Source organism: Chiloscyllium punctatum, chromosome 37 (genome assembly GCF_047496795.1).
Source record: "Chiloscyllium punctatum isolate Juve2018m chromosome 37, sChiPun1.3, whole genome shotgun sequence".
NCBI classification, from domain to species: Eukaryota; Metazoa; Chordata; class Chondrichthyes; order Orectolobiformes; family Hemiscylliidae; genus Chiloscyllium; species Chiloscyllium punctatum.
In genome coordinates, this window is record NC_092775.1 from 13,874,440 (window position 1) to 13,886,826 (window position 12,387).

At 44.4% G+C, this 12,387-nt stretch overlaps 1 protein-coding gene across 3 annotated transcripts in view; it reads right to left on the minus strand.

The window, feature by feature from the left end:
- Positions 1–733: 733 nt before the first annotated feature.
- Positions 734–12,387, minus strand: part of LOC140462881 (protein NDRG3-like) — a 131,121-nt gene continuing 119,467 nt past the window's right edge. For 2 of the 3 annotated variants that reach the window (XM_072556301.1, XM_072556299.1), the window contains 2 exons: positions 6,421–6,459; positions 734–2,874 (listed from right to left, as the gene is read on the minus strand). In XM_072556301.1, the coding sequence (XP_072412402.1) occupies positions 2,705–2,874; positions 6,421–6,459 (209 nt within the window). In that variant the 3' untranslated portion in view covers positions 734–2,704. The remainder of the gene's footprint in view (positions 2,875–6,420; positions 6,460–12,387) is intronic. The other variant, XM_072556302.1, reaches the window with a different exon arrangement.

Genomic DNA, 12,387 nt, shown 5'->3' on the forward strand with positions numbered 1-12,387 from the left:
GAGATGCAGAAGGAATAGCTAACTTTCATTCCTTGTTAACCAAAATACAGAGGCAAGAGAGGATGATGTGATTTTTAGATTTTAGATTCTCTACAGTGTGGAAACAAGCCCTTCGGCCCAACAAGTCCACAATGATCCTCTGAAGAGTAACCCGCCCAGTCCCAATTCCCTCTGACTAATGTACTATGGGTAATTTAGCATGGCCAATTCACCTAACCTGCACATTTTTGGATTGTGGGAGAAAACCAGAGCACCCGGAGGAAATCCACGCAGTCACCCAAGGCTGGAATTGAACCTGAGTCCCTGGCGCTGTGAGGCAGCAGTGCTAACCACTGAGCCACCATACCACCCTAATTTGAAACAAGGGAGCCAGTGTTGGTCACTGAGCATGTGGTGAGGAGTTGGAGAAGACTTGGTATAAGTTTGGGAATGAACAGCAGAGTATTGGGTGGCTGCATGAGGGTGGAACTTTTATTCTTAGTTCACTCATGGGATATGAACATCACTGGCTGGCCCATCCCACTCACCCTTAACAAGTTGATAACTCGGTGGCAAGTAGAATTTGGGAGTCGGGACACAGTTTTGAAATTTGGCATTCTTGCAGTGGTCCTGATGACTGCAAGACGAAAAGCCTCATTTTTACCACAATGCACATGTCCTATACTAGCAAACAACTATTTAAACGCATTAAACGGATATCACTGCATGAAAACATGGACTCAAGACACAAGAGTCAATTTTAGCCGGAGCTCTGTCTTTATTTCAAAGTCACCATTTTGCTCACCTCTAGAACTTTTAAGGACATCTATTGTGTCAAATGCCTGCAATTTATTACAACAACCTGCACACAGACACTACAAGCTTACACGACTAGCTTTTGTGCCTGTAGTTTTTAAACTTTTTCAAAAATTATTTTTCAAGCTAGTGCTTTAGCCATGTGGAAAACAAACACAGAGAAAAGCCACACAGGAGCTGAACGCAGACACTGATCACAAGGGGAGTGGGTGTGGTTGGCACCCACTGCAGTTGTCTGACTGTACAGTGAACAAGACAATAACGTCCAACAAAACCAAGCTCATAATCTTTAACATAGAAAGCCTGGGAGGGTGCAGGGGGGAAGCAGAGGGTAAATAAACAACAAGTTACTATTTAAAGGGGCATTTGCAATCGGAGGGGAATACAAAGGGCTTAGGAGAAAACCCAAGAATAGTCTCAAATCATTCCTGTTAGCAGTATGCCACCATGACACCAAATGGAGCCCAGGCTGTAGTCACAAGCTTTGCTCAGTTACACAGGGAACTGCACCAAACAAAGGGGCAGGAATAGGCAGGCCACTGATGTAGCTCATTCACACAGATATATATCTCTAAATGTTGAGATGGGTTTGCAATCTGCCACGTTCCTAATAGCTGCCCAACTCCTAATGCTGAGTAAATTATAATGTGTTAACTTGTTGGGGCTTCTATTTTTATACGTGTAATGACAGATAATAACTCAGATCTTGAAATGCATTAGTGACATTTCCAGTTGCTATTTTGCAGCAGACAGATCTTCATTAACAGAATAAGATTGGTGGCCAATTAATCTGTCATTTCCATTGATGTGGTCAGAGGCAGGAGGGGGTCAGAAACACCTGAACTGCTGAGTATTGTCAAAGGGCCCCTTAATAACCTCCATGGGAACAGACAGGACCCACGCCTCTTCACAATGGTGAACTTACTTTGGATTCTGCACTGCAATGTCATTGTAGGTTGCAAGGTCATATGGAACTCAGGGGCCAAGCGAGAATAGTTGGGTAAAGTTGCCACAGTCTTACCAGACCATAGGGCTGCTCTCTCCTTAGAAAGAGAGAGAGAGGGAGAGACGACTGGTGGTGGTTTAACCTGAGGATCACAGTGCCTCAGGCAAAGGGGAAAGGTTGGGAAAGAGAGTCCTCAGCCAGTGCATTGCAAACCAACCATCCAACCAAGTGAGCTAACAGACCTCCAGGTGGAGAACATGCAGAAAAGCCAGAAAAATATCTTTACCTATATAATAATGCCTAATTGTATAACTAAAAACAAAAAGGCTGTTTGTTTAACCTTAAAATAAAACAAATGCTGGAGATACTCAGCAGATCTGGCAGTGTCAGTAGAAAGAGAAACAATGAATATTCTAAGGTCCACAAACTTTTCTGAGGAAGGGTCATTGTTCCGAAATATTAACTCTTGTTTCTCTCACTGCAGATGGTCTGACCCGTAGAGTATTTCCATCACATTTTGTTTTTATTTCAGGTTTCCAGCTCCTGTGCATCTGCCGTATTTTGCTTATATCCTCTTTTCTATCCATTGGTTCGATACTGGAATGGCGTGGGTTAGTTTGGAAGTACAGGGTGGCATGGGAGGTAAAAGAAAACTCTGGCACTGCCCCTTTAAATCCAGGGAAGACATGAACGACTTTGGTTAACACAGGGAACTTGGGAATGTAACACGGTGCATTTAGTACCGCTGGGTAAAACATGAATATTCCAAAGTAATGAAATCAATTACAGTGTGAGAGCATCAAACACTGAGTCAGGCATGCACTATAGAGACACAATTGTACAAGGAAACGGGCTCTCTGTGGCTGGGTTTCTTTTAAGGCTGTGACTCAGCCAAATTGACGACCTCTTGAATCGGAGAGAGAAAAAAAATGACGTAATAAATTAATGGCTCAAGTTGCGGTTTTAACAGGAAACCTCCATGGTCTGAGGTTGGCCCTGGACTGCGTCACTGTTCCCCATGGCGTCGGCCTGGCTGCTGGCAGGTGGTTGGTTACGGGCAGTCTCTCCGGATCCCACGCTGGAGGTCGAGGTGGTGCGAGCCCGGCTTAGCCTGGTCATGCTGACAGCTGGCACTAGGGTGGGCAGAAGGGGAGGGGAGGGTGGGGGAAGAGATGGGAAGGAAAAAAAACGCACGTACACACACATACACACACAAATACAAAGAAAGTGATTAGAAGGAAAACGTACTTAGTTCTTTTAATGGGTTTTGCTTACAAGCCTGCTGGATTATTGTTTCCTGGGGAGAATGTCCGGAGTGGGTACCATTAAAAAAAAATCAAACTATTCACTGGGTTGGAAAATGTGAGCAAAACCTCCAGAGATGGATCTGTCATGCTGCATCTCTGTTCTGAAACTAAATTGCTCTATTAATTGGAAGTACATCGCGTTCCTCCATTACATTCCACCAGCCTAACTTTCCTCTGTGGCTTTGGCACATTGGAAAACACTCCGAAAAATATGTGCCTTTTTGCAATGTTGCCCTCTCACTCTAATTCGACTGGGACAGCTGATCTGGTCAGCTGCTTGGTGTAAAACTGATTCTTGTTTTATTGTTGGAGTGTTAACCCTTTTTTCCCCAATTCAATCCATTCCTTACCCCCAATATGCATCCACAATGCACTTCCCAGTTGGTTTACTCAATGTCAATCACCAATTGGAATTGTGCCTCATTTATCCCTCCTCCAGGTCATAGACCTCAGGATCAATGGACAGCGTCCAGCTCCACTCAGGAGCTGACTGACCTAGCTTGGAGAACAACTGCGGATTTTCTTGACCTGTGAAGCTCAGTATCAAAATGCATGGAGCTATTAACAAACTTAATGGCTTGAATAAAATAATTTCTAAATGTGTTCCAAGCTCTCCATTGTCTCGCCCCCTTCCATCTCTGCAACCACGTTCCAACACTTTGGTTTCTCAACTCTGTCTCCCCCACTGACTTCGCCTCACTGTTGGTGGCTTTGTCTTCAACTATCTAGACTCCAAACTCTCGGAATGTTCTCAGCCTATGGTTGTATCCTTTACAATGCTGTGTAACAGCTAATTTATTGTCCAAACCTTTGGTTGGGAGTCCTAAATGGATTTCGTTTGGGGTCAAGAGTTGGGGTGTTGATCCTTTTGGTTCTTGTTTGACAGTTCCCTTAAACACATTGATATGTTTTACTAGGTTAGAAATGCCTGGCAGATTAATTTAATTTGTTGATAATTTTAAACTTCTGCTGCAGATATTGGTGAAGAATTCTACATAAGTGGATTTACCTCATCTTCCACTTCACAGACTTTTCCAATGTTTGCCACTTTCATACTGTTACAATGTGTGGTTCTTTCTACCCATAGCCCTTCTGAGCTACAGCACTGACAGCCAACAGTGGCCTGGCTCAACTAACTTTGAAACAGACTGTGGATCAAACAGCCCAATACTCCATGGGCAGAATCTCCACTTTCGGCTGTTTCTAAAAAAAAAATACATACACATCATTTTGACCATCTCACTATGAACACGGGTTTCTCCAGGAAACTTCCACTAGTAAACTTGCAAGGTCTGCATGGCATTTCAATGAAGAGATCTCAACGCTACTGCACACCGAAAGCCCCACTGCATCATTGGACGGACTCTGCCTGCAATCTGTTCCTGTTGCTTTGGACAGCGCAGGTCCTAATGATGCAAGGCTTCAACAAAGGATAGCAACCTTGCAATGAGTGTCAGGGTTGGGCAAACAGACCAGAATGACACCTCGGGCTGTGAGGGAAGGAGGGGCTGCACTAAACGGTGCCTCCTGAAAAGGTTATGCTTTTGCCTCCAGCTATTCGCATCGCAACAAATTTCTCATGGTCACATGGGCTGTCTGGATCTGAAACACTTTGCTCCTCATTTTCCCACCTTCTTGTTGCTTCGTTCCTCCTCCCATTCCTTACACTCTCTCACAAGGTGCATCCGAACAAGCGTCCAAAGGGCTGCATGTCAACAGCATGGCTCTGGTTTAACCTCACTTGATGATGGGGAAAGAGGGAGGGGCAAGTTGGTTTAATACAATATGTATCTAGCTGACAGACTGAAAAAAAAATTGCCTTTAAATCGTCAGATTCTTCCAAAGTGCTTTATTTTTGTTGAGAATGCTAATGCAGCAGCCAGTGTGTCCACGGTAAAAGGGCATACACAGTGATGTAGATGTCTAGACACTCAGTTTGGTGGTGGTTAGTTAGTTAGTAAATGTTTACCAGGACGCTAAGTGGACTCCACTGCTGTTCTTCCATTGGTGTTAGACCTTGTTTTACAACAACTAACTGAAGAGCAGATGGGTCTTCAGTTTCACATCTTGTTCTGAACTGAATGCTATCAACATTTACACTCACTCGTCCAAGGTAGTTTAGAACATTCTCCTTCAAGGCCTGTCATGGTTCCCTCCAGCCCTGCACAAACCCCAATGTGGCAGGGGAGGTCACCAGTGAAATGCTTGGAAAGGTAATGGTCTGTTTGCACACACGAGCCCCAAATTCATTCATGTGCAGGAAGCATCCTGGATTGAGGTGGGAGAAAGAGAGTGGAGGTTTGCAAGATACCCGACACAAATCACACACGCACATACAAAAATCAGGAAGCGTGTCACAATGTCATTGCAGTGAAAAGATAACGGTGCCATGCAAGAGGAACCACGCTCAAACAAACCAACTAAACATGGTGGTGGGATAGAATTCACATCAGTCAACCTGGCTTGAAACTGGAAAGTGTCCGAACTTTTAGGTTTCAAGGATGGTTAATCCATGCTCAACCTTCGCAATCCCATTATATCGCAACATGGTCACACTCCTTCCTTCATCCAGCCCTCCAGGGTCCTGCAAGGAAGCTGTGGGAGGTCCGTCTTTTAAAGATTGCTTACTTACCAAAGATTGAGTGTTAGAGTCCCAGAGTCATCGCAAAGTGTCTTATATCTACCAACTGCTTTGACTTTCTCATAGCAGGACACCCATTCACCTGAGATTCTCTACATCATACCAGGCCATTGTCCTCATTGGCCAAGTTTTTGGTTACCTCCTAACATTGGCTCCATCTCTTCGCTGATGGGTTTCTATGAAATGGCTGGTGTTTATATTCTGTTAAAGGAGGTTCGTTAACATATCAAACCGTGCGAACAGGCTGCCTTTGGAAACATGCTGTGTCCTGACTTGATTTCCAAGCCAGACGGGTTTTCTGGAGACTTTGGGGAAAAAGTTGCTGAACTGAATCCAAATGTCCCAGGATGCAGTGGGAGGAGCCACCAAAATAAAAACCCAGCCAAAAATATTCACCAGCAAACTGAGCCAATCCTTCAGTTAAACACTTCGCAAATAAGCGGTGCGTGAAAGTCTACTCTTGATGATTCAAAGTCAGCGGTTATGTTAAGAAATAGTTGTTTTGGATCCAGCTAGTCCACAAAGCCAAAATGGGAATTAAGTTATCTGATATGTTGAATTAGCCAACTTTGAATTAAGAGGGGTAGACTGTCTCAATGTGCTAATTTGTGTGCACGCTCTGAATAGTCTTGTCACCACTAAAGGATAGAAAAAAATCTGTAAGCATTAACACAAAAGGAGAGAGGGTGAGACCAATGCATATGGGAAACATTGAATGCACATAGAGCTACCTGTTTCACTGTGCAGGTGGCTGAGCTGGACGGAAGGGACTGTAAAGCAGGTGGGATGACACACAGGAAAAGAACCAGGTTATTATTGGTTATACAACGGACATTACACACAATACTTAACAGCAGACAGCTGGGAGTATGTTGCAAAGGCTGTAACACACAGAGATGGGGTGAGGGGGAGTTGCTGATTTCTATATAGAGTGTTCGGTAGTCAGTTCGAAAACAAAGGTGCACGCATGCTCTCGAAATTGCTGGGCATGCACAACACCCACCCACGATGCACCTCCTACAATCTGTAGTGAAGTCAGTTTCCAGTCCTCTCCTTTGCACACCAGTGCCCACGCTGTTTCAGTGGCTGGACACTGGGTCTTTTGCTAAGGTCAGTGCGTTTCTTCCACTTAAAGGCCCTCTCACCCGCCCACGTTTGCTGTCACAGTCTCACTCACTGCAACACAAAGATAGGGCAGGGGGACCTTTGCAAATCGAACGAGGGGAGATCAGATGGAAGCCAAAACGCAGTTGCTCAAACAACCAGGAGGACAGTGGGGGAAGAAGGGGCTCTACTGAAAACTAAAACCAGATATATCTGCCTTTGGCTTCATGCTTACATACTCCCATGTCATTATATAGAGAATACGGAAATCAGAGTGTGTAACAGTGGTTCAAACGTTATCATATACAATAAAGCACAGGTAAAGCTTGACTGGCTTAAACACTGAGAATACCTGTACACATCAGTGAATCTCAGATAACAATACCGTCATCATAAATAGGGAGAGATCTCTGTGCTATCTCTGAAGCAGGTGTGAACAACATGAATTCTTGCTGCATGTTTTAACAGAGAGGACTATTACGTACAGCATGTTAAGAATAGGCAGCTGACAAAAAGTTCTGATGAAAGGTTATCAACCTAAAAGGTTAACTTTGCTTCTCTCTCCATGGACGTGTTGAGTATTCTCAGCATTTTCTGTTCTCATTTCACATACCCAGCATGCACATTTGCTTTTGGAAGAACAGCAAGGGGGACCCTTATTGATACGAGATATTCGTTTGTGGGGTTTTATATCGATGTAAACTCACTCGGTCCATTTTACCAGCCTTCAAATTTTGCCTTTCCTGCAACACTGAACATGGTGCCAAAAGGAAAAACACTTCCATTCTTTAACAAGTAAGGACAAAGATCAGAATAAAGTGTGAAAATATAGAGAAACACACACGCAATAATAGAGCATGGATTGTTCATTTCGTAATCTGATGCTCCTTTTCTTTATCCATTCCTAATTTCCTCATGTTCTCTGCTGAAAGCTCCGAGTTAGCTACAGTTCAATGGACATCAACAGCTCCTTGCTGACTTGCTCAATGACTTTTTGTTCACATGCAACTAAGCCATCGACCAATCGCAGGCATCACAACTAACCCAACCTCCCTCCAGTGCAGTTTTCAAGCTGTGACAAAGGTTGTCTAAGATTATAAAGGTATCTTGGTCAATTGGGTCAATGAGCTGAGGACTAGCAGATGGAGTTTAATTTGGATAAATGCAAGATATTGTATTTTGGTGAAACAAACAATTAATGTTCAGGCCCTGGGTTGTGTTGACGAACAGAGAGACTTAAGGGTTCAGATACATAATTCTGAATCACAGCTGCATCACAGATGGACAGGGGGTAGGCATTTCACACACTTGTCTTCATTCAGAACTTTGAGTATAGGAGTTGGGAGATCATGTTGAGGTTGTACAGGACATTGATGAGGCCTCTCCTGGAGTACTATGTGCACCCTGGTCGGCCTGCTATTGGAAGGATATTACTAAATTAGAGAGGGTTCAGAAAGGATTTAGCACAATGTTGCAGGAATGGAGGGTTTGAGTTAGACAGAAACTGAATAGGCTGGGGCTTTTCTTCCTGGAGCATAGGAGGTGGAGGAATGACTTTACAGAAGGTTTATAAAATCATGAAGATCATGGACAAGGTGAATAGCGAAGGACTTTTCCCTAGGGTGGGATAGTTCAAAACTACGAGGCCTATTTTTAAGGTGAGAGGAGAAAGATTTAAAAGGAACCTGAGGGGCAAATTTTTCCCACAGAGGGTGGTTCATGTGTGGAATGAACTGCCAGAGGAAGTGGTAGATGCAGGTGCAGTTACAACATTTAAAAGACATTTGGACAGGTAGATGAATAGGAGAGGTTTAGAGGGATATGGGCCAAACGCAGGCAAGTGAGACTAGTTTAGTTTGGGAAACTTGGCAGACGTGGACTAGTTGGACTGAAGCATCTGTTTCCACGCTGTACAACTTATTTAGTGAGGTTCGTACAAATGAATGGGAATCCTAAGTGTATTTCTGTCTCCAATCTGGATGACGACTGCACAGAATCTACTTATAATCAGCTGAAACCAACCAAATGGGTTCGAGCTGGGTACTTTCTGGTTTCACAAACTCTCTGTTTCAGGGTCAGTTAGCTCAGTTGGCAGGCTTCCAACGTAGCGTAGCTTCAATTCCAGTACCAGCTGAGGATCCCATGAAAATCCTACCACCTCAACCTCGCTCCTTGCCCGAATATGGAGACCCTCAGTTTAAATTCTCCATCAGTCATCACTCTCTCCAGTGAGACAGCAGCCCTATGGTACTCTGGGACCTTGGCAGTGTTACCTTTACCTTAATACACTGGTGGCTCCATTCCAAAAGTTGCACCAGGGAGCAATTTAAGAATAACTGTATCCCATGAGGGGAGTTCAATAACTGATCCGCAATATATTTATTCAGTTCCCCACTTCCCAGTTTACTTCCAAAGCAGAGTCCACAACACTCCAGCCACTCAATTCTTTACAGCGTTTTGGAGAAATAGGAGTCAGAGCAGAGAGTGAGTCTGAGGAAGGGAAGGGGGATAAACTGAAGGTTGGAGAAGGTGGGTTGGTGGAATAGGACTAAGAAGTTTGGGTGGGGTCAGAGGTATCGATGAGAAGGTGGAATGGGGGAAAGCAGGGAAACTGATGGAGAGTGGCCTGAGCAACAGCTGGAAACTGGAACTGTGTGTGTCAGGGGAAAGGACTAGACTTGGGAAATTGGGATAGGGAGGGAGAGGGAGGGGAGAGAAAGTGGGTCAGTAGAGAGGGAGAAAGAAGATGAGGGGCAGAAAGAGACTGTGGAACTGGGGTTGGGTGAGAGTGTGAGAAAATGGGTTACAAGGTGTGAGAGTGTAGGAAATAAAAAGGATGAAGATGAAGCTTTCTCCTGTATTACACAGCGCTGTAGGAAGTGACACCCTGCTGCGTTCACTTGTTACCATCAAAAAGATTTGTTCTTGTGAGTTACTTTAGTTTTTTCCGACTATCACTCACACCACACCTGCTCATTGCAAAACACAGCCAGAGGGTGCCGTACGTGATAAAGCATTTTTCGAAAGTCTATTATTTCAGAAACACGCACCTTGACCGCCATTACTCATCAGCAATGGTCAAAAACGACATTCTCGGGTTTGTTGCAAGCAGGAGAAGCTCAAATCATGACAAACTGAAGCACGTATGAGAACCCACCACTGACAAGAGTGAAGCAGAGCCCACTGAGGTCCAATCTGAGTAATATGCTGGCACAGACATTGTGGGCTGAGTGGCCTCCTCCAGTGTTGCTTCATTCAACCGTGATGCCGTCCTTCAAAGCACATTCAGCCTCTACTCAGCAAGTAGCTGCTTTTCTACAAACGTGCACTTGCATGAACAAGTAATGACTGAACATTAGCCAGCGTCCTGGAACTGAAGCAGGAGAACACAAGTCCAGGGCAAATGGACTGCCCCCTCAACCACACATACTCAAATGCCTTGGAAGCCACCTGCTACAACTTTGATTAAACCAGTCGGGTGTGCGGGTAACACATGCACAACTGCTCAGTGAAAAACCTGAGAACAAGACCAACGTCAACTGAGATATGAGTGGGCTTGAAGTGAGGGTGTGTGAAGGAGCAAGTGAACAGGATCGACCGTGTCACAAAAAAAACCCCCACAGCTTTACTCTGAAACACAGGTGATTTGGTGGCGGAAAGACAACTTTTGATGGTGCACTACAGCCCATTGTGGATGTCAAAATTCACAGAACAATCAACGACATAATTCTCGACAAGGGCTGGGTGATGGGCTGAGTCTGGTGTGGCACAAAGCAAGACTTTTCACTCCGTGCTAAAGCGACGATTCCAGTAAATTATTTCTGTCTGTGTGTAACTCTCATCATAAGTTTAAACACACCGTATGTGTGCACATGTGTGCCTGTGTGTGTGTGTGTGTGTGAGAGAGAGAGAGAATGCTTAGCATGAAATGGAAGTGAAATTACTCAAGTGATAATGATTTCAATCTTCCATCCTGCATTGTTCATTATTTCGCTTAGAGAGAAAAGAACTGCAGATGCTGGAATCTACTAACCAGTTTCATTCCTCCCATTGACCAATCAGGTCGTACTTTCTGCCTGTCTTTACCTATCCTCACCTCACCACCCTACCCCCCACCCCCTTTATCTGCAGCTCCTCTTACACCCACCCCCAGTCCTGAAGAAGGTTTCCACCTGAAATGTCGACTCCTCCACCTCCTGATGCTGCCGGGCTTGCTGTGTTCTCCCAGTCTCCTGTTTGTCTACCTCGTTCATTATTTTAGCTATCATTCAGATTCGAGCTGATGCTTTACATCTCAGTGAGGGTTTTACCATTTAAGTGACAGCATGATGTTTCTAGTCAACTTGTGGGAACTCTACATACTCGTACACAATAAGAACGTCAAGCACTGGTCTGAACCTCCACTCTGCCCCCTTCTCCCTCAATATCCCCAGGGAACTGGCAGGGCGGGATCTCGATCTGACAATCCTTCTGACCAGTCACCACCTGCGCGGCAAAGTTTGGCTAATTCTTTCAGTGAGTTTCCCACTGATTCTTCCAGTGGTGCCCGGAGACCCCCGGGGTTGAAGGGAGGAAGACTGGCACAGTTAAGGAGGACTCTATCATCTGCACCCACCTCAAGGGAACTATTTGTCACATGACTTGTGGAGGTCTGGTGCCTCATTCTCTTTGACTAACTTAAACCCTCTTCTACGGGTCCTGGCAACTCAAGTAGGTGTTTATCTCTCCAAGCCTGCTCCTCCATTCAATTAAGCAGTTGTTAGTTCACAACTTGAATACGACCGAAGAGAGAAATATTTTGTTGAAGCTTTATGGCAAGTGACATACATTCAGACTCAAGACACCTTCTCTACAAAGTAAATATGTTTAAACTTTGCGCTGGACGTGCAGAGGGGTCTATAGGCTGTTCTTATAAGGACAAACCTACAGTTTCTTATGGCTTTTGCTAGGGCATTAACTCAGCCAATCAGAGTTGACTTGCCGCCCACCCTTTCCTTCTGAGGTATAAATTGTTGTCTTCATTTGAAATTTGGCATTCTTGCATTTTTCCTGATGAGCACAAGACAAAAAGCTTCAACGAAATATCCCCCTTTTCAGCAGTATCCAATCAAATCCGTGTCCCAGCAGCACCTAGCCACCATGTGGTTGTGTGATTCAGAATATCAATTGTAGTTTTCAATTGAACCCCATTTTAAAACAGCCTCTTGGAAAGAGTTAAGTTCCAAGTTTTCAACAGCACTTGTGTGATGGACTGCTTCCTGACATCACCCTGAAAGGCCTTATTCTAACATTAGTTCCTCTCTCTGCCTGATCTCAATGACCTTAAAAACATCAACTAAATGACCCCTTAATTTTCCATAATACATTGGTATGAATGAACAATAATCAACAATAGCAAGGAATTCCAACCCTGTCCGTGTCATAACTTAATCCTCTCACCACCTTATTTAAATGAGTTCATTGACACTTAGAATGTGGGTAAGGGGAACATTTCTAATTGTCAGGATGTGACACCAGGTACTGAGAGGGGGAGGTTTGAATTCCTTGGTACTGTTGAATATTGTTCATTTACAGAGGAACCTTGATTATCCGAA